General features: G+C 42.2%; 1 protein-coding gene across 1 annotated transcript in view; it reads right to left on the bottom strand.

Annotated features, from left to right (window-relative positions):
* Positions 1-23,573, bottom strand: part of CHN1 (chimerin 1) — a 252,033-nt gene that overhangs the window by 128,559 nt on the left and 99,901 nt on the right. Inside the window, 1 exon segment of the mRNA XM_030209742.1 lies at positions 23,424-23,537. Within this exon segment, the coding sequence (XP_030065602.1) occupies positions 23,424-23,537 (114 nt within the window).

Raw genomic sequence — 23,573 nt, 5'->3', positions numbered from 1 at the left:
AACTAGGCAGTCAAACCAAGAGAATATAGGGGTAGAAATTATGTGTCAAAGGCTTGACAACAGAACAGTCTTTTCAGACTATATTTAAAGGAAGACAAATTTGGCTCCAATCTTAGATATAATAGTGAAGAGTTCCATAAGGAGGGAGCTATGAAGATAAATGTGCAATGAGTAGCTTCTTGCTGTACTCTCGAAGGAAAAGGCCAGGAGATTAAATTGTAATCATATACAAATAGAAAACCAACAGCTATTTTATATAATAACATAAAGACATTTCCTTCAATTATTATAAATGTGTGCTCAGAATTTAGAAGAGATCAGCATGGGTACTTATGTAAAAGCTCTTCAGTGTTCAATCACTGCACACCACACGCTGCATCTGTAATTATTCAGTTATTTAGTTTTGGTTTTTTTGTTACATTTGTACCCCGCACTTTCCCACTCATGGCAGGCTCAATGCGGCAGGCAATGGAGGGTTAAGTGACTTGCCCAGAGTCACAAGGAGCTGCCTGTGCCAGGAATTGAACTCAGTTCCTCAGTTCCCCAGGACCAAAGTCCACCACCCTAACCACTAGGCCACTCCTCCAATTATAAACAAAATTGATATCATATGTGTCAATTTTATTTCAAAAAAGTGGCTCTCACCATCCAAAAATATAAATTTTAAACAAAATTGTTAATATCGAGAAGAAGGGCGTTAAGTCAAAAAAACCTTTTGTCTGAAGTTATCTCAAAGCAGGTCCTGGGTCTTGACACAGACCGTGTTTCACTAATAGCTGCTTCAGTTGAAAAGTAAGAGAACACAAGAAGCAAAATTGGGAGTTATACTGAGCTATACTAGTTAGGTTCCCTGAAGCAGCTATTAGTGAAATGCTGTCTGTGTCGGGACCCGGGACCTGCTTTGGGATAAATCAAAAAATCTTTTGTCTGAAGTTAATGCATGAACTGAGCATGAGCGGAAGTTGCGGAATTGGCAACTGGTACACCCTGTCAACTTCCCAAAGTGGGGGGCCCAGGCCCCTGAGGCACCTCGTAGTTACACCCCTGGATTCAATAAAAAAAAAGGATTTCTTGATTATAGAGAAAATATGATAGTCAAGTGTTTAGATGTGGCGGGGGGGGGGGGGGTTAGAAGGTTATCACTTTATTCTTGTGCTTGGACTTTCTTTGGGTTATCCACATGGCATCTGATTGCAATAGTATGTTTTGAGAAGATAACCAATTTGTAAAGGCATCCAAACAGGAATTAAGAGAGCTTCGATCTGGGGATTCTGCATCAGCAAAGGCTACTATTTGTATGCCATGAGTGTACAAATAAACGCTCATCCCAAATGAAGGAATGATCTTAGGAAGTAGGGGATAGAATGGAGCTTTGGGAGACTCCACACATGATTGTGAAGGAAGCTCATAGGTTAGTGTCACACTCTACAGAGAAAGAGTGGTCTGAAAGAAATGAATTAAACTGATCCAAGGCTGAGCCCTCAATACCCAGTTCTTGTAGGCGGTTCAGCAGAAGAGAGTGGTCTATCAAGTCAAGCTCATCACTAAAAGAACAAGCAAAGCATTTTTCCTTCATCCAGTCTTCAACTGATTTCATTGATCAAACCTACAATCCCGACTGAGGGTCCTTTTACGAAGCAACGGCAAAAGGGGGCTTGTGCTGGCGTCAGCGCGTGTTTTTGATGTGCGCCGAGGCCCCCTTTTGCTGCAGCGGGCAAAAGACAGGTCTTTCCTTTTTAAAAAGAAATGGCCATGCAGCAAATGAAACACTTGCCATGCGTCCATTTTGGGGGTAGTACTTACCACCATCCATTGAGGTGGCGGTAAGGGCTCCTGTGCAAACCCGGTGCTATTCATTTGCCATGTACAGTCAAATATCCATCTAAGAACAAATATTCCTCTCTGCTGAACAAAGCTATGCTAGTGGCTGCCGTGCAGCTGCAGCAAAGCCGACACAGCCCATTCAAAGTGAATGGGTTGTGTTGGCATTAGCGCACAGCAGCCGCTAGTGTAGCTTTGTAAACAGGGCAGATTGTAATTTATTTATCAAAAACAAAAGGAATTATCTTTTAGCAGGCCCCTGTGCCTTGTTTTCGAGTTTCCAGATACAGCTCCAGCAACACTTGCAGGAAGTAAAACCATAGCAACCAGCTAAAGCCAATATAGCAGCTACAGTACCAACTCATACAAGAGCAAGTAAAAACAGCAGTATACTTCAATCTGCACCCACCACCACTGACAGGCCAGTTTCCTTTTACTTCACTCAGAACCAGGTCTGGGATCATTTTTCAGCTATAAGATATTCAGTGATCTCAGAGGCCCTTTTACAAAGGCACGCTGAAAAATGGCCTGCGGTAGTGTAGACGCGTGCTTTGGGCACGCGCAGAATCATTTTTCAGCTGGTACAGTCCTTATTGCGTGAGCATATAAAAAGATGAAGGGACAGAGATAAGTGTGTATGGACTCCTAGAGGTTTATATGCATCCCTGGGATCTCACAAGACCTTTGGAGTACAATGTGAAGACCAGACGCTGGAGGTGCCAGCTTGCTACTTTAGTTGTGTCCTTCTGACTGAGACAAGAGTGTTTGGACTTCTGCCAAGTTCTTGGTTTGCATGTACAATTGTTTCTGTCCACAGTGTTTGTGATTTACCTTTCCTAAGTCGATTCTGGAGTTTCTTTCTTGCATTATTTAGTCCGTATACCACCTTGACCTCTTCACCAGAATAAAGCAGTTTAACATGTTCGACTAAACTATAAAAATGTTATCAACTCTTAGAATTAAGTATAATCTCATGTTTTGGCTTAGACTTTAAAGACAAAGAATGTGTCCCACAAGACTTAATTAGGAGATACCAACAGCAATATCCCATTTGCTTGATAATGTCTTTTCCTTATTTTTATTCCCTTATCATAAGCTACATGTATAATGATTTACTCGTTTTGCTCCAATGAGAATTTTAAGCAATAGGGAGCTTATTTACACTTAATTAAATTTATAATTGCACTTAGCCATCTTTAAATAAGAGATGAGTAGAATGCATCTGTAATTAAGCGCATATGATTTCTAGATATTTATTTTAAGAGATGATTTTGCTCAACCTGTTAATTTCTATCGCCCATAATGATCAACTTTCTACCTTGGGGAACTTCAGTGCATACAATGTGTACAAATCTGGCCCAGTTTTAGCTTCATAACCTTTAAGAATGCAAATATGTAAGCTCCCTGCCTCTCTCTCCCTTCACCCTGGAGATAAGTTTATGAGAGATGCTTTTTTAGGAGCAAGGAGCTTTAACAAACAAACAAAAAAAAAGGCCCCCAGAACATAGACAGCAGGTACAGAAGAGCAGGTACCTCAAAGACAAAGAAATGCACCATGGAAAGATGTTAAGAAAAACAACAAGTCAATAAAATTGCAACTAAGAAAAATCATGAGTAACTCAGTGTATCATTCAGAAGCAAAAAAAAAAAACAAAAAAAACAACAACCTAATATAGAGTCTCTTTTACAACGAAAACTGACCAGATCAAAAACCATTCAGAAAGAGTTTCCTAAAAGAAGTGGATACAGCTGTTCTACTACTTTAAAGCTGATAGAATTCTTCTTGCTTACAGTATATTGATTGATGGTACAATAAAATTGACATGTTATTTCAAAACTGGGGGTGAGGGTGGGGTGTTGTCGCCAATGCATTGCTTCAGTTGTATTAGCCTCTATGAAATTCTTGCAACTGGATGGTATCAAGAAATATTATTTACATGATGTAGTTCAAGAAACGACTGGGCCAATACTCAGCCTGCAGTGGTCAGCGTTTTTTTAAACATTGGTTGCTGGATATTCAGTGCTGGGCCATACCCAGACACTGGTGCTGAGTATTGGGGTCTAATGTAGCTGCTGGAACTTATCCTGGTACTAGTGATATTCAGACCAGCACCCAGATAATTACTTGGTCTTAAGGCTGAAAGTAGCTATAAGACTCTATGGGGATCTTTTACTAAGTGGCAGTAAGCCCACTTGCTAAACCATGAACCACTGGGCTACCACAGCAGCGTGGCAGTAGTTCCCACCCCCAGCACATGCCATTTCCAGTGTTATAAAAAATGTTTATTTTTGTAGCGCTGGTGTTTACCCAGCTGTAATCGAGCAGTTTCGCACGCTGCCCGGTTACCACCGGGTTAGCGTGGGAGCCCTTTCCGCCACCTCAATGGGTGGCAGTAAGTACTCCCCCCGAAATGGCCAAGCGCCATGTGATTCAGTTGCTGCATGGCCATTTCCTCAACCCCCCCCCCCCCAATAGCCTTTTATCCACTGCGAAGGCCCCCTTTTGCTGTAGCTCAGTAAAAGGACCCCTATATTAAATTAAATTTGTATGTTTTATTTATTTATTAACTTGATATAGAGCCAATACTGGCAACTAAGTGGTTTACAATAAAAGAAACAACTCAAGCTGATGGCAGGGAGGAGGGAAGGCAAGGATAGGACAGAGTAATAGAAACAGAGGTGAGCTGAGGGTTCAGTGAAGAAGGAAAGAATTAAGGTGGTGAGGAGTCAAAGGAGGTAGAAAAGAGGTAGATTTTGAGGAGAGCTTTAGGGGAAGGAATTCCAGAGATTGGGACCGAGATAGCTAAAGGGGTATCATGAGAGATAAACAGGCGTAAGGTGAGGGGGGTAGGGGACATACAGTAGGCTGTCGGAAGAGGAGCGAAGAAGAGGGGAGCAACCTTTGAAAACTAGAACCAACACATTGTAGTGTATGTGAGAAGAGAAAGGGAGCCAGTGTTCAGAACGGAGTTGGGGGATAACATGGTCAAAACAGGAGGCACGGTGGAGCAATTTGATGGAAGGAGACTGGATCACTTGTAGAAGTTTCAGAGAATAGAGGGGAAGGCCAGCGTAGAAAGAGTTACAGTAGTTGTGGTGCATGATTACCAGGGCAAGGAGAAGGGAACAAATGGAGTGAGGGGAAAGAAAGGTGTGAATGAAACAGATGCAGTGGAGGGCAAAAATGGTGGAGTGGACCACAGAGCCGATCTGAGTCTCGAAAGTGAGTTTAGAGTGAGTCAAAGATTACACTCAGGATTTTGATAGAGTCACTGAAGCAGAGAGGATGGTTGTCAATAATAGGCCAGGGGGGCAGAGTAGAGTAGGGATTAAACTAAATTAAGTTGGGACTAGAGGGTGACCGCAACCACTTTTTTGCGGTTTTGGCTGAAATTCGCCCGGCGAATCGCCTAATGGGAACAGACTCCACTCCCCCCCTACGCCTGCTCCTTCCTCTTAGAACTACCCATAAGTCCCCCCAGGCTTAATGTACATCCACAGAGGTTCTAGTGGCTAGTTGGGACAGGAGTGATCTCTAGGCTCAGGGACGAGGCTCCTATTCAGGGTGAAGGAGGGAGTGGGGCTCCTTCTGTATGGAGGGGAGAGGTGGGGGGGCTTCTTCTGTTTGAGGGGGGAGGAGAGAGAGAGAGAGAGAGAGAGATAGGGAGTGCAGCATAAAATTTTGGTTTCAGTTGAAAATGCACTGGAGTGCATGAGTGGAGGAGTGGCCTAGTGGTTAGGGTGGTGGACTTTGGTCCTGGGGAACTGAGGAACTGAGTTCAATTCCCAGCACAGGCAGCTCCTTGTGACTCTGGGCAAGTCACTTAACCCTCCATTGCCTGCCGCATTGAGCCTGCCATGAGTGGGAAAGCACGGGGTACAAATGTAACAAAAAAAAAAAAAAAAACAAGGCTGAATATGATTTCTGGGCTGGTTTCAACGCCAAAACTGAAACTTGGTCAGCCTCTAGTTAGGACAGCCATTTTTCTGTGCTAATTTTATCTGGATATTTACCTGATTAGTGGATTGAATATTGCTGCTAATCAGGTAACTTCTGCCTCCGCCCAATCTCTGCCCCAGTGCCGCTGATTACCATGTTTGCCCCAGGTACTGCAAATGCTTCTCCTGCCTGGTTAAATCATTTTAAATATCTAGCCCTATCCTTTTCATCTTGTAGGTTTTTCCTGCTTGCTTTTTAAAGTAACTATTTGCAAAGAGTGCACCCATTGTGCATGCTTGAACTATTGCACATGCATGAACCACTGGACGACTGGTTTTATATCTTCCACGCTGGATCTGTCTGTGCTGGTTCCAATCTCAAAATGGCTGCCATGACATCGCTGAAGGTCATGGCAACCATTTTGACTGAATAGGCCACTATGTTTGTTGTTCCTATTTACATCATGCTCAGTACTTGACAGTATTAATTTGTAATCTTTTGATTGATTTTTATTTTTATTTTTATTTAAGGACACCTGATCTACTGTGGCCTCTTTTGCAACCTCACTATCGGGATAATCTATCTTCCCTGTTTTGGTAATATCTTTGAAAGATACCTTATTCCGAACCATGCGCTTTTGAGCAACTGTCGTGTGAAGGGAATAATTCTCCATAATCCCCTATTGTTAATTTCCACTTTCAAAATGAGGAGAAATAAAAATTGTAACCCCACTGTTTAAGTGGTTTGTAAAATGAGACAACTATATAGTACGCCAAAAATTAGGTGCCAATTCAGTGTGCAATTTCTGTGCTACAATGGCAGTTAAGTGCAAGACCAGTGGTAAAACCAGGTATGTAACTTGGCGCCTAAGGGCTTTAGCACGTAAGTACAAGGGGGCATTCATGTGGAAGGGGCATGGGCAGGGCATGGGCGGGTCATGGGCGTTCTGACATTCCAGCAAGCACTTTATAGAATACTGTCAGTCACGCATGAATGGTGCCGCATTTAGTCCAGACATTTACATCTGCCATAGAATAGGCAAACACTCATACAATTGGCAAATCTTTTTTTCTTAAAAGATCTTTTGGATACAAGCTAATAGTCCAAACGCTTATATTGTATCCCACTATAAACCTTAATAAACACCTCAATTCATACAACAAGAAATTTTTTGAATTTTTTAAAGTATTCAAATGGCCTCAGCGATGTCCATTGCCATCCAAAATTATCATAATGGCAATGTTACACGACATCCATCATCTTCATAAGCCCACTTAAGTTGCTCTTTATTTATTATTTCAAAAAACTATTATTAATATACCGTATTTTTCGGACTATAAGACGCACTTTTTTCCCCCAAAATTTGGGAGGAAAATTGGGGGTGCGTCTTATAGTCCGAAGGTAGCGAGTTCCCTCCCTCCCGCCCTCCCCCCAAGTTCGGGACCGCCCTCCCCCCAGCCCTGTCACCACTTCTCCCCTACTCATGTCACGCGATGTTCCCTGGTGGTCTAGTGCCGTCGGGGCAGGAAAGAGCAATTCTTGGTGGCCATTTTGAATCTCGCCGAGACCGTCAGGCAGCATACAGGAGGATGGAGAGCAGCGCGCTGGGCAGGAAAGAGGGGGCTCTTTCCTGCCCCGACGTCACTAGACCACCAGGGAACATCGCGTAACGTGAGTAGGGGAGAAGTGGTGACAGGGCCGGGGGAAGGGCGATCCCGAACTCGGACAAGACGCACCGGAGCACCTAGGTTTTAGAGGAGGGAAAAAGGAAAAATTTTTTTTTCCTATTTCCCTCCTCTAAACCTAGGTGCGTCTTATGGTCCGGTTATGTTAACTTAGCTTCTTTGTCTTAGATGTTCATTTTTCTAACTCAGGGGGGAATGCCCGACAAGAAGATGTTTTGGTTCTTTGAATAATAAGAGGTTTTGTATTTATAGGGGTAGTCCTTGAGACAGCTCGGTCTCGGGCGAAACATATGTCGGGCATTCCCCCCTGAGTTAGAAGAAATGAACATCTAAGACAAAGAAGCTAAGTTAACATTATATTAATAATAGTTTTTGAAATAATAAATAAAGAGCAACTTAAGTGGGCTTATGAAGATGATGGATGTCATGTAATATTGCCATTATGATAATTTTGGATGGCAATGGACATCGCTGAGGCCATTTAAATACTTTAAAAAATTTTAAAAATTCAAAAAATTTCTTGTTGTATGAATTGAGGTGTTTATTAAGGTTTATAGTGGGATACAATATAAGTGTTTGGACTATTAGCTTGTATCCAAAAGATCTTTTAAGAAAAAAAGATTTGCCGATTGTATGAGTGTTGTACGATTAAATAATGGCAACTGAATTTGAGGGGTACACGGAAGAAGAAATTCAGAAATTATTGCAGCGACCTTTGCTGCTTGAAGACGAAGATGGCCCTGACCCTCTTGGCTCTTGGATGGAGCTTGAAAATTTTTTTAAAAGGCTTATAAGGGCGGCGCTTCATGCAGGCACGTTGGCCCAATACTTGAGGAAAGCATGGATCCCCAAGGGGTCTAAGAATTATAAAGGAACCGAAGATCTTTGTAACGGATAAAGGTTTTGTGGAGAAATGGTCCGCTATGTTGAATAAATGTAGTCGTGACCTGATGGCCCTGATTGTTGAGACTACCACACAGGTGGAAACTGACTTGAAAACTCAGATTAGCACAGCAGATGAAACTTTGAAAAACAATTGTAATACGGAAGATTTTGATAAACGAATGGAAGAATTGAAGAAATCTATGCAAGTATTAAAAGAATCTATACGACAGGTAAAGATTAAAAAACTGAAGAGAGATGAACGGGATTACCAGCTGGGAAGGGTATACACCTGGCATAGAAGAGAACAGCCAATGATTGTAAGGAAGAAAGTGGTATTTGAGGGATCCTCTGAAGATAATGTTGATGTAACCACAGGGAATGATCAGGATTCAGAAGGACGATCAGGGGAAGGTCAAGAATTGAGCAATATAAAAACCAGAACGAGAGGAGGTCAACAGAAGCAACAACAGAGCTACAAGGACCAGTACCGTTCGGGAGATTCCCGCGGTCGGAGAGTTCGGAAACAATAATAAATATTTCATCATATGAGTTAACTAACCAACAAAGAAGTCTTTTGGATCTTGGACTTGGTTTTGTGCCTACGGTCTTGCATGATCCTTTCCGCCTACGGATAGCGCTACAAAGATTTTTTCGTAAGTTACAATGTAAATTATTCTTTATGGATCATGAAAGTGGAGTGGATATATCACTAGTAAAGTTACCCTCTCGATGGTGCCCTCCAGGACCCATTAATCCTGTTATTTCAACTTTTAGAGACTTGATTTTGCGAGATCTAGAAAAAATAGAGAGAGAGAATCAAGATGAGAGACCTAAAAATAATTTGACCCAGAGACAATGGCAGGCTTTGATGAGTCTGGTGAATGAGCCTTCGATTATTGTTTTAAAGGCGGACAAAGGGGGAGCAACGGTAATTTGGGACAAGCAAAAATACCATGATGAAGCAATGAGACAACTAAGTGATCAGGTGGCATATAAAAAATTATTGGGAGACCCCATGGAGGTATTACAAGCTCGCATTAAAGCATTAGTGACTGATACTCTGAAGATCAATATGCTTACCTCCAAGGAGGGTAAATTTCTGATTGAGGAGTACCCCCAAACTCCCAAGATATATTTTTTGCCAAAAATACATAAAAAAGTCTTGACTCTCCACCAGGCCGCCTGATTGTGTCGACTAGGTCATCGGTGTTAGAGCCGTTATTGATCTTTATTGATGTATTTTTGAAAAAGCATGTGGCTGAAATGAAGTCTTTTTTGAAAGATTCTTCACACTTTTTAAGAGAGCTGGAAGAGATAGATGACGTTTCTTCAGACACATTGTTAGTGACACTTAATATAGTGTCCTTATATACGAAGATACCTCAATCAGGAGCTCTTCAAATTATAAAAGAGATGATGGAAGCGCGATCGGGACATCAGCGGATATCGTCTGAGTTTATACTTTCATTGGCAGAATTGGTGATCTCAAGTAATTATTTTTGGTTTGACAATAATTTTTATTTACAAACTGAAGGAGTGGCGATGGGGGCAACTTTGGCTCCTTCGGTGGCCACCTTGTATATCGCTCAGCTGGAAGTAAAGAAGATATATTGCTCCAATATTTTCAAGAATATCTTTATGGAAACGATTCTTAGACGATATTTTTTTCTTGTGGACGGGGTCAGAAAAGTTGCTACAGGAGTTTGTTTTGTGGTTAAACCAACTAGATGTAAACATCTCTTTCACGATGTCATCAAGTACAACAGCAATTGAATTTCTGGATTTGTGGATCTATAAGGGAGATAATAAATTATTGACATCTTTATATCGCAAACCTGTTAGCAGGAATACGTTTCTACAGTTTGGAAGCTTTCACCCATATCATCTTAAGTTTAATCTTCCAGTCAGCCAATTTTTGAGAGTTCGGAGGGTGTGCTCTTCTATTGAGGAATTTAAAAGACAGTCACAGGATTTAAAATTGACATTCCTTTCCCGTGTCTATCCTCGGGCTGCTATTAAAAAGGCATACACCAGAGCGAGATATGCTCATCGTCCCTGGCTTCTGATGGAGAAGAATGAGAACGCGGGAGCTGGGAGTTTGACTTGTGTTCTACCCTTTACTGACATTAGTCAAAAGATAGTAGAGACTATTAAAGTCCATTGGCATATTCTCCAGTTGTATCCTTGTTTTACAGAAGTTCCGATTATGTCCTACACTAAAGGGAAGTCTATTGGTGAACGTTTAGCATCGAAGAAATTTTATGATGGGGAAGTGCGAGGGGATGGAGGTACTCATAATATTTGTGGGCACTGTCAATGGTGTCCTTCGGCCATCATAGGCAGCTCTTGGGTGGTCCCGGGACATATAATAGCATATATAGAATTCTTGCTATCACATGACGTATTAGCATTTGAGATTAAAGTTCTACTCAAATGCTAATACGTCATGTGATAGCAAGAATTCTATATATGCTATTATATGTCCCTGTGAATTGATTTATATAGGGAGAAGTTCACGATCTATTAAAACTCGTCTTACAGAACACAAGTCTCGGATAAATACTCAGAACCTCCAAGCTCCATTAGTAGAACATTGGTTGCAGATGGGTCATAAAGTGGATGACATAAAGTGGAGGGTTGTGGAGCATATTGAGGAGAGGAAAGAGGGGGGAACCATCGACAGGGTTTTAAATTTTAGAGAACAGTGGTATATTTTTTCTCTACAGACTGTTTTTCCGGCAGGATTAAATGCGGAGCTTGATTGGACATCGCTGATTTAGGCTCTGTCCAATCGGAGCTGAGGGGGAGGGGCTATATACGTCAATGGAGGGTATTTAAATTTGGAGATAAGACGCTGTCGCCATCTTTGTTCAAACTAATTCAGGGCAGAGCTGGCGCTAAAAATTCTTAGGGTAAGTCAGTTTTAAAGGTTATGTTCCATGCTTATGTCCCATTGAAGTAGGAGTTTTGTATTTATCGGGGTAGTCCTTGAGACAGCTCGGTCTCGGGCGAAACATATGTCAGGCATTCCCCCCTGAGTTAGAAGAAATGAACATCTAAGACAAAGAAGCTAAGTTAACATTATATTAATAATAGTTTTTGAAATAATAAAGAGCAACTTAAGTGGGCTTATGAAGATGATGGATGTCGTGTAATATTGTCATTATGATAATTTTGGATGGCAATGGACAACGCTGAGGCCATTTAAATACTTTAAAAAATTTTAAAAATTCAAAAACTTTCTTGTTGTATGAATTGAGGTGTTTATTAAGGTTTATAGTGGGATACAATATAAGTGTATAGAATAGGCAAAAGCATTCATACCTTAATTTAGGCACTTGATTGCCAACGTACGCTACTATTCTATAATGGATTTGGCATGCAAGTTGTTTGGCACCTAACTTTTAGCACCCTTTATAGAATTGCCTCTCAGGACTCTTGAAAAAGCAGTACCATACATGATACTGATCTTGTGATTTTTATATGCTATTTTGGACTGTTTGACTATTTGAATTTTCAACTGCCTATACTGTGGTTCACAGTTTCCTCTCTACTGAATTCAAGAGATCTAGACAAAGTGAATGTAGGGCCAATTTATAATTCAGCTATGAGATTAGAGAAGAATGTGAAAATGGTGCTCTTATCCATGCCCCACCAGCATCTTTGTTAGAATTAAGCTGCAAACTGAAAATGCTCCCCTCTCTTACTGAATCAGAGGGTGTTGGTTTGGCAGGTTTTACTGTAGATTTCTTTCTCTTCTGACTGCAAATCTTGGTTGCTAGGCAAACTGAATAGAGCAAAATATGTTCAACAATTCTTCTCAACTCACATTTTTATATCCTGATTTTGCTTATTATATTTTTGCCATCACAAATAAATAACCATATAATTGTACCATTACAGAAATAATGTTTACTGGTAGACATTCTAGAAAAAGAATACATTTTAGATTTGGAAGATAGCCTTTAAAGAAGCATATTAATGTATGATATATTTACTACTACAACTAATATTTCTTCCTCATATTCCCTCACTATTTTGTCTGTCATCTATACAGTACATTCTTCCATAGACAGCAGGCCTGAGCAACTACAGGTTCCCTAACTGGCCAAGGGCTAAAAGGAAAACCTTGGAGGCTGCACTCCTCAGTGCTGCTCTTCTGCCAGCAGGGTCAGTCATGTAGTGGCTGCTGTCTTACCTCTCACCAGGACTCCAAGCATATCAGCTCTAAGATACCTAATCTTGTCAGACTTGAAGGACAGGACAGGCAAACCAGAGTCTTCTACACTGCAGTGCTATGATTGCACCATGGGCCTTGTCGTCTGATAGAAACATAGAATTATAGAAAATCACGGCAGATAAAGACCATACGGCCTATCCACACCAAATGTTCAACTCTACAATCCCTTCCTCTCCCTCAGATTTTCTGATATTTTAACAAGGTTAACTCATTGTCATTAAATCGATTCCTGTGTGTAGCTAAAGCAAAAAATGTATACATTTAAACCAAAATCCAGAAAAAGACAGCTTTTTCTAGAACAGCATTTTTTTTACCCTACAGCTCTTACTTTCTCACTCACCTTCTGTTTTCTAACTATGTGAGGTACACATAGAAAAAAAAATTAGATAAAGCTTCATCCAGGGCTAAATCATCAACACTGAAAATGCCACTTATGTTCACCCAGAGTACACTGAGGCACACATATCTCAGCACATACATGTTCAAACCCAACAAATAAACTCTTAACTTAGATCTCCTGTGCTGAGCTGCTCCCTGGCACTGCACCTTTACCTCATATTAGGTGTTACTCTGAGGATGAACATGAGAACTTGCCTGTGATTTTCATGCCACAGCACAACAAATGTCATCAGTGCAAGCAGCCTAACTTTAAATCTTCAAACTCAAGGCCAAAAAAGTAACCGCAACATAAATGGCCAGAAACAATTTTCACATCGCACTCTCAGCATATGAAACAAAAGTAGAAGGTCCTACTCTTGATCTTCACTGACAGTTCCTCTACATGCAAAACTATCCTTTCAAATTTTTTTTTAATATTCATTATTCACACACTTACCATATTAGACGAAAGACAGCCAGTATCTTACAAACGCTGCCTAGCAATGCTGTTACTAGAGATACTGTTGCCCAGAACAATACCTAGAGACGATCTGAAATTCATCATGCTTGTATTCTTTCCATGTAATCTTTATTTCTGTCTCTTAATTCACTCCTTCTCTTTGTTTTTATACTTATAGCAATAACCCCTAGCAATTACTTCATTTTACTATAGATCATTAGGAATCTTTCTAGTTATCTTTTTTTGGACCAACATAATAGATGTTCAGTATGTGAACTTTTGTTTCTTTAAAGGGGTGTTTCAGCTAGCTAACTAGAAATTTAGAGCACTTGAAATGATGCCCAAAGACTATACAGGCCTAGAATATAGAGAATATATATTCAAAAGGAGAAACAGCATTTTTAATAAGAAGTCACTTGCTTCGTGACTTGGGACAACACTGGATGACAAGATAATCTTGGTCCCTCCTGAACAGTAAATCCAACATCCCATTCAGTTTAAGAGAGCTCTCCAACAGGAACCATAGAGGGCTTAAATATAACTAGAAAAGCACTCCAGCAGTCTGAGCAGGAAATTACTTTTTTCTCTTCGGGTATATAATCCTATGTTTTCAGCTATATGCTTCCAGAGATGTAGGGAGTAAAAGTAAAGTTTGATTTAAGTGACTGTAGAGTTAGTCCAGATGAAATGGATCTCTATTTTTCCTCTTTTGTCATTTCCCCTTTCCTCAGGGTTATTGCTTGAGCAACATAGGCCTTCTTACTGGCTGAGAGATAAGAAAAGGACTTACGCTCTGTATCATGTCTACAGGGTTGGGCCAGGGGTATCTGATGCCCTAGGTGAACCTTCAATTGGGTGCCCCCTCCCCCCTGTATCCAGTATCTCCTCTTCCTCTTTCCACCCTTCTAAGATGTTGGAAATGAGAATTTAGGCCCAGTGTTCATTGATAAAGCAAGCGTTAATTTGTGAGCCATAACTATCAGGAAAAATTGGAAAAAAATACTCTCTAGTCTAAAAGGAGCTGGCCTTACTAAGGCCACTGAAAGCATAAGAAAGAAATGGTGTATGAGAAAAAGAATATGCTGATAAGATAGTAGCCTATTTTAATTAAAAATCACAAATGTTGCTTTGTCTAATTCATATAAATATGCTGTCTAGTATAATGTTGAAAGCAAGTATTGCAGAACTTTGTTGTATGTATGTACTCTATTTACTGACTTCTCTCTCTCCAGGTGCAAAGACAAGGTGAGGGATGCCAGCTCTGCACAATTTCCATGAGGTGGAGGAAGACATGAATCTTGCTCGCTGCTCATCCTCAGAGAGGCTAAAGGAAATGGATTGATTACTGCATTGTCAGTTGTAAGATTCTGTGTTTGTCTCTGTCTGAGTCTCTTGTCTTGGTGTGTCTGACAGAAAAAAAATATAGATGGGAGAAACAGTGTGCTGTTCGATTATTATAAGGGAACTGAGAACTCTAGAAGGCAAGGCAAAGCATATCCCAGTTGTCACAATCAGAGCTCTGTCCCATGGGGTAGGATTGTAGGGAACGCTCATTGCAAAGCCTGGAAACATGGATCCCAGGGTATATTCATGGAGCATTTACATAGTAACATACATAGTAGGTGATGGCAGAAAAAGACCTGTACGGTCCATCCAGTCTGCCCAATAAGATAAACTCATATGCGCTACTTTATATGTATACCTGACCTTGATTTGTATCTACCATTTTCATTGAGGATCAGTGCTCCTGAGATACAGACAAGCAATGAGACTTGGGCAAGTTGGGGAAAGAAATCCAAGATAGCTCGAAAAGCCATACTGCTCCCAAGTGCAAAGAAAAGAGTGCAGAAAAGGTCCCATTTCCCAGGTGGGTGGGGTGGGGGTATATCAGCAGCCTCTATGAATAAGCATTTGGTCCTGATTTGTGCTGTCTGTGTAGAAAAAAAATATCTAACACGCTTGCAATAAATCTTGTTTTGCTGACACTATTGTTTTGATTTGCTTTACTGATAATGCAGTTATGCTTGTTTAAAGGTTATATTTCTGTGAAATGCTAATGTTAACTTGAAGGGAAAAGTATGCAAGTTGTACTTTAGAGTTAAAAAATCAATGCTGTTCTTTAATGAACTGCTGAAAGAAAAAAACTGGTATGAAGACGTCTGCTTTCTAACTACACTAACCTCTGGAGGGTAATAAATTCCTTTGTTGGAAGGTGGCACCTGTTTTATCATTACAATCAGTCTGTTCACATTTAAATGTTTGGTAACAGTTTGGAATTACTTTCAGTAATAAAAAACTGTTGAATGAATTCCAGCTGTTGAGAGTATATTAGCATGACGTATATACATGTATGCATGTGTGTATGATAACTTTAATTCTGTAAATAATTTGTGTATTTTTAAAATATATCTACTTGTTGCACTAGCTTGTGCTTACCGTGTGCCAAAAAGCACTACTGTGGAACGCACAGAGGCATCCCTGCGGTAGTGTTGTGATCAGCGTGTGCTAATCATGCTCTAAGAAATAGTTTTTAGTTTTTATTTATTAATGTAGGAGGCATGTCAATGAGCGGAGAGTAGGCATGCCCTGAGCTAATCGGATAGAACAGGCACATTGCTGCACGCTGTCCAATTAGCATGAAGTTAGCGCAGGAGCCCTGAGCGCCTACAAAATAGGTGGCGGTAAGGACTCCCGCGGTAATAGCCACATGCTAATTGATAAATTAGTGCAAGGCCATTACAGAAAAACATACAGATGCAAAGTAGCCAAAGCGTGTGGGAAACCCATGTGCTAACAACAGCACTGGCCACTTTTTGGCGTAGTTTAGTAAAAGGGCCCCTATAGCTTATGGTTTTAAACCTTAGAAAAATATTTTTATATGCTTTAAATGACATCTGTATATTAAATGGAAAGGATTTATGGGAAATGCGGTTTATTTTTACTATTTTCAAATTCACTTTGTTTATGCAGTAAATTGTAAATTTCTTATATTTCTTTGGCAAGTATTTGGGAATGATGTCTGTGTGTGTTATCTCTAGAAAGAGACATAGTCATGGGGAAAATATTCACTCCACAGACCTTTGTTGAAAACGAGTTTGAAGGAAACCCCTCCCAAAAGGGACCCCCCCAAAAGGTCCTTTGATTTCTGTCCTGCAATAAATTAACAGGCTTTGTGCCTGGATAATTTGGACATTAGGTAATCTGTAACTGTGTATTATACTTACCCCCCTGTTTACTAAACTGTGTTAGTGGCTGCTATGCGCTAATGCCGACACAGCCCATTCACTTTGAATGGGCTGTGTCAGCATTGCCGTGTGGCTTAGTAAACAGGAGGGTTAGTTATTAATCTGTGGAATCAATCTGATGCCAGTTTATTAGTTATGTGCTTTCTTTAAATATTGTTTCATCCTAAGGACAGTTTACTCTTTTCCTATAATCTAATCTAATCTGGCATTTATTAAGTGCTAATTCCTCTATGGGTCCAAAACTGAATTTACAACCAAATATTCATTTAATAATAAGGTCTTAAGACTTTTATGAAATAAAAAGTAAGAAATTTCAGGTCTTAGATTCAAAGGCAAAGAATTCCAGCAGGAAGCTGCCTGATATGGATACAATCGCTCATGATTTCTCTTAGATGTTACACATTGAATCAATAGACATAAAAGTGTATTATTATTCTTAAACCTAATCAGCAACCTAGAGGAACAACACAATAAATTGTTCAAATAAATGGAAGTTTGACCATAAAATGATTTACAACTAAACAAAAAATCTTGTAAATTATCATAGCTTTCACTGGCCACCAATGTAGCTCAAATAGCAAAGGAGTAACTCTATTATATCTGTTGTCCCTGTGGAAATATTTTTCAATATTTTCACTGGCGCTGGAAATGGCACACGCTGGGGGCGGAAATACTGCTGGCACCCACATTGGGCTGGCAGTAGTTACGGATGCAACCCTTTAGTAAAAGAGCCTCTTAGTTATTAATATATAGTTAAAATCAGGCTTATACTGCACCTTAATTTACCATGGCAGAGATTAATCTGTGGTAGCTCAGTATTACATGTTTGTCATTTCCGCATTACAAGAATAACAATGCTTGCAATCAACTTCACTAGGAAAGTTCTTTTAATGCCTCTGGAGCATCAAGTCATAAAGCTGTGGCCTGATGTTCACAGGCCACAATTTAAAGGGGCCTTAGCAGATCACTAATTTCTCCTCCTATTGCCCCCCACCTCAAAGCTTCCCCCTGAACCATCCTCCCCAGAAGAGCTTCCCCCAATTTCCCCTAAAGAGCTTCCCTCCTCCTCTGTAAGAACCCCTAATCCCCTGTAGACCCCCCCACAGGTGCCCACATACAGCAGCTTGAACCCTAGTGGTAGTAACAGAGAATACTGCTATTAATCGCTGGCACCATTTTGAACCTGGTGCTGAAAGGGGCAGGAGTAAAAAGGGATTGCTTTTACCCCAAACCCTTTATACACCACGGAACCTTAAGAGAGACCCAGGGTGTCTAGAAGAGGGTTGGAGGGTTTAACACTCGGATCTGGGACCTGTTTGGCAGGACACCTACCAACCCCCCCCCCCCCCCTCTCCCTTTCCCATTGCCCCCCACCTACCTTCCCCCCTTACAATACCTTAATCAATAAAACTCACATACACTTCAACTTGGGATAACAGTAGGCCGCAGCTTAATTTATTAACAACTTTCAAATATATCCCAACAGGGAGTACATACCCCTCCCCCGAGCTACAGCTAGCAAAATGTTAACAACTTACAAACCCCGTCCCCCAATCCGCCGCTTGCCATGTCAGCAAAGCAGCACATCTGCTTCCGGTGGTTGCCGCCAATCTTCCTGTTCCGTCTCCGCCATGACAGCAAGAGACCCAGCCTGTGTGGACCTCCACACCTTTAATCAGGGTCACCCGACCCATCTTTGAATGACCTGGCTCATCCCCCATGAGCCCTTGCTCCTGTAGCTCGGGTTTTTCCCCACAGGGGTCCCTTGACATCCGTCAAGGACCCCCCCCCCCCCCCCCCCACAAAAAAGGAAAGCTATGACCTACCAAAGCTCCCCAAATGACACGGAACACAGAAGTCCGGACTATCCTTCCGGACAAGATTTGATTATCATTTTAGGATAAGATCCACGCTCACAGCTGACAGATGCACCCTGTCCCAGGCGAACAACCTCAAACACCGCATGTGAACCCATGCATGTTTAATGTAATAGCCCCTTATGGCGATTCATATGTGGAACCCCGTCGCCACCTGCGATTAGGTAATCTGCAAAGCCTGAGAATAATGTCCGAGCATGCTAATTCCACAAAGGAAACTGGGAAAACCCAAATCACAAGTCAACCTTGTAAAACAAAAAAGGGGGGGGGGGGGGGAAACCAATGTGCCCCCTTACGGAATATTTATAGCCAGGTTCCAGAGCCCCACCTCCCCAACCGCAACGTAGAAACCGAGTTGCACACCAGAGTGCTGACCAGCTTGTCCTGGAATAGAACAGCAAACTCTTCCTGGAATCCCTCAAGTATCTCTTCTGCCTCACTACTGAGGTAACGATGCGGCCATAGCAGCAAAGCATCGACCCTCACCAGATGTAGGTGCCCGAAGCAACCAATTATAGCTTTCTGGCCGAAGGGGGGGGGGGGCGCCCCTCGCTCCCTCCGCAGGACAACTGAATGTGGAATTTCCTGGCTTGCCGGAGGGACAGAAACTACCAAGTTGCAATCTGTAAAGGAGACAGGACGATCCCCTGAACCTCTCGTTGCAGTCAGAGGACACGACAGATTCCAACCAAAGGGCACTTACTGCCGCAACCGGAGGGACGAAAGGAATGCGCAGCCGCTGCCCCCCCCCTCCTGGACACATGATGTTCTCCTCCATCCTGCCTCTGTACGCAGTGTCTTAACTGAACCACGACCACCTGCCACCCCACTGCAGGCCTCAGGCTATGAATCTACGCATACCAACAGAAAGCCTTACTACCCCAGATCCATGCGCCCCCCCCCCCCCCGACACCAACAAAACACAGTAAAGACCGCAACTATCCAGCTGTAAAGGAGGGAGAAGCTCCATGCCTCTCCCCCGTCCCCTTCATTTGACAGCTAGCACCCTGTTCCCGCGTAGAAGATTTATTACCTGCTCCTGCCAGTGAAGTCCCTGGGACCGCAGCAGTGGCTATCTCCAGATGACCTCCCAGGATGCACTGCCCCGCCATAACCATAGGGGCCGCCACCCGAGCAAGCCCTGTGCTGGCCAAGCTGCTTGTACCGGCCACCGATGGTCACAGACCCGCCTCCGCAAGCTGTGAGGCCACTCCTACACCAGACATCGCACCAATCGCACCTGCAAAAACAACAACAGGAACAGCGGCAGAACCCATATCCATAACTCCTGTCCCCACTCCCACCCCTCACCCAACCACGGGAATGCCCCAAACCCCCACCGTTGCATCCAAGGAGAGGCCAACCCCCCCCCCCCCCCAATGCAGAGGATGCAAAACCGAGGCAGGGGGCCAATAACAAGGCTGCCATGGTACTGGCAAGAAGGGGCTCCCACCCGCATGGGGGGGGGGGGGGCATCACCCATCAAAGGAGGTTGAAAAATTGCCATTTGACAAATTATTGTGGCGAGAATCTCGTGGGGGCTCCTCACCCCCTGGCCCCATACTGTAAGCGATCCCCCCAAGGAGGATTAATAGGAGTGTATCCAGTCCACTATAAGCAAGGAAGCCAATTCAGTTAGAATCCTTTCCCACTTCCCCGCACTACCTCATCTCTACTGTACTCAAAACAATACAAACAAACCTAGGAGCTGCTGCATCCATGGTGTTGATCCTCTTGTTGCCGTGGGAATTGAACCCAGTTCCCCAGGAGCAAAGTCTGCTGGTCCAGTTGTAACAATTCTCCAGCTGTTGAAGTTGGATAGGCAGTGCTTGATGCTGGAAAATACAGACTCCCCAGTCAGGCTGCCCCAAAAGCCGCCTACGAGGAGCAGGAATGCCCTGATCCTCAGAGGGGGCAATCTAATAAGGAACATCCTTGTCCCGCCTCTCCCCACCTCTCCCGGCCAATTCCTCTGCCCAATGGGCTCAGAGGCAAGCCCCTGCCATTACCCTGTCCAATCCCAGCTCAGCAAAAGCCCGCCGGACCTACAGGGCCTGCCCCCTCCCAGAATTCTCTCCTGCCCGTGCCTGCTCGAACGAACGGCCCAGCCCTCGTTTAATCAGGCCCGTCGAGACAGGCTCTCGGGCTTGTCTTTTAGAGGGAATCTACTGGGGGGGGGAGCTCATGAAGTAGGTGAATTGTTTGGGGGAAGTACTTTGGGGGTGGACTGTTTGGGGGAAGCTTTTGAGGAGGATTGTTTGGGGGAAAGCTCTTTAGGGGGATTTCTTGAGGGGAAGCTCTTCAGAGGACTGCTCTAGGGGGGAGGGGGCTCCACGTGGAAGGGGGGGAACTAGAGATCTGCTAAGGCACCTCAAGGTGCCTCCCTGGAGCATCAAGCCGAGACTTTGCAGCCCCATGTTCCTGGGATGGAAAAGTACCACCTTCTTTTTGGTGGCAGTATTTTTCCAGAAATAATGCCGCAAGCCACGTTATTAGATTTGCAAGCATTTGCATGCTTTGCATCTCATTACTATCTAACCCGTGGTTAAATTAACATGCGTTATGAAAGTATAATGTGTGTTAGTGTGCTTAAATACACATTACAAGGCAAATAACACATGCTATTCCCATAACGCACCTTGGATACTATCCTCTGAGTGTCTTTATTGACCTTTGTATCAGGCTGGCAGCTGAAAGGATATAAAGGTCATGCTGGATCAGTTGTATTGGATATGTATGCTTTACAGTTCTTTCATAATTTCTAAAAGTCTCTGGATATAAAAGACCTATTTCCTTGTTTTGCTATGTGTAATGAAATCAGCTGTAGTTCTTACCTATCGTGAAAAGTGCATATTATGATAAGCTAAATACTAAGGCAAAAATAGATACTAATTAAACTGGATTCTTATCTTGCATCAATTAAAGATACCAGCTATCCAGTCCAGATTTAATTTCCTTCAATAATTCTTTTCCAGGACATATACCTCACATCATACACAGCTTAATTTTAGATCAAGTATCTTCCAGAGTCTTATATAGGCATTACCCAAGAACCTCAGTGACTGTATGATAAGCTTACATAAACACCTCTTAGTTTACATAGACACACTCATATTAATTTACAATGCACATAACCTCATGTCAACCTGCAATATATTTCTGTACAATTTCCTTATACTAGCCCATCTGATTTTGTTAAAGAACTACAATGAATTGGAACAAAGATAAAAATGGAGGAAGATAGTACCAGAAGATGAAAACAATTTCAATTAGCACAAAGACAATAAGGGAAAGGAATGGAACGTGATATACTGCTGCTCTGTGGTTGTTTGCAACTATATTCAAAGTGGTTTGCATATTATATACAGGTATTTATTTGTACCTGGGGCAATGGAGGGTTAAGTGACTTGCCCAGAGTCACAAGGAGCTGCAGTGGGAATTGAAGCCAGTTCCCTGGGATCAAGGTCTGCTGCACTAACCCCAAGGCTACTCCTCCACTCCAGCTTATGGAAATTCTTTCAATATAGAATGTCCCAGGGGTGGCTGGGATGTAATAGCTACTTATAAATTCCTTCAACAACTTCTTAGCATTAGCAACTGTAATAATAAGGTTGCAAAATTTGTGGTCTGCACAAGTATGAGGTCCACATGCAATTAAAGACGTTGCTGATGTGTTCTAACTAATTAATTGTTGTTTAACTATTGCAGCACCTTACTGCAGAACCCCCACAATGTGAAAGGTGCATCAGCACAAGTCTCCACTAAAACCTTGCTGGGAAGACCCATACCAAACACCAAGGCCCAATATGGATCCACATATTTTACAGCATCAGGACTTCTCCTCAACAGCTACCAGAGGGTACTGAATGAAAATGTAAACTTATCTGCCACCCAGGATCACCGGCCCAAGTCATTTTATCTCTTTACTGTTGCCATATCTGCTGAGGTAGGGTGAAGTGCTAGCAACCTCTCCCCTACAGAAAAAAATCCTTACCATCTATAACAAATCTGGGCCTAGGAAGGAGGGTCAGCTTAAAGTAAACACATGCATTATGATAAGATTTGATTTACCCAAAGAACATCTAGCAGAGGCGGGTAAAGTTTAAGAGATAGTGATCTCCTTCTGAGCAAAGGCCAGATGTTTTCTCTTGTTGAATTCAATGTCCTTCAAATTATGATGAAGCACTGCTACCAGGACCTTTTCCTGAGTACCTCTTGCACCAGAATGCCAATGACTTAAGAGGAAGCGTTAAGTGCACTAATTACAAGAAGTCTTAACATGCCCCTAACAATTACTGCACAACCTTTACACTTGTCACATATGAATTTTTGGAGTTAAAAGTGCAGAGAGTGCAAAAATGTGCCACACTTTAGTAAAAGGCCCCTTTGTAATCACTGTATGAAAAGTAATATGGTTAAGTCATTACAGTCACTAAACAATGACCCGACATGGGACCGTGTTTCGGTGCGAGAGCCCGCTTGCAGTGGTGATTTTGGTGCCAATGTGTTTTTTTGGCTAGCGTTTACGCATCCATGCGATCCTCTCACAGATAATCACATCAGGATAACTTTATTTCAGGTACCATACATTACCTTATCCTACCAGCAGTGTAATTCTTGACCCTTGAGGCAAGCGGGATGTCCCGCCGAAACACGGCCCCATGTCGGGTCATTGTTTCGTGCTAATAAAGGTGTTTTGTTCAATACTCCCTGCGTTGAAGCTCGTGTTGTATTCTCTACTCTTCTGCTTTCATTGGACTTTACATAGAGGTGTTCTCCTGGTTTGTGGTCTAAGTCATTATAATCTCCATAGAGAGATGAAATAAATTCATTCCAAGGAGTTAGTTAATCTAGTAAAAAAAAATTTTTGATAGGCACATTTTAAAACTAACCTTAAAGCCAAAGTATAGGTTCCAGGCTGACGCTGGCTTTCACGGATGAGGTAACTTCCCTCTGCCAGGCTTAGTAATTGGTCAGTTTCTTCTCTTGAGATCATGCCATAAAATCTACATTAAAAATTATAGTCCTGTTAGAAATTTAAA

Source organism: Microcaecilia unicolor, chromosome 7 (assembly GCF_901765095.1).
Source record: "Microcaecilia unicolor chromosome 7, aMicUni1.1, whole genome shotgun sequence".
In the NCBI taxonomy this organism is placed as follows: Eukaryota; Metazoa; Chordata; class Amphibia; order Gymnophiona; family Siphonopidae; genus Microcaecilia; species Microcaecilia unicolor.
Note: the sequence above shows the minus strand (reverse complement) of the source record. Positions and strands in the feature narration are given on the sequence as shown.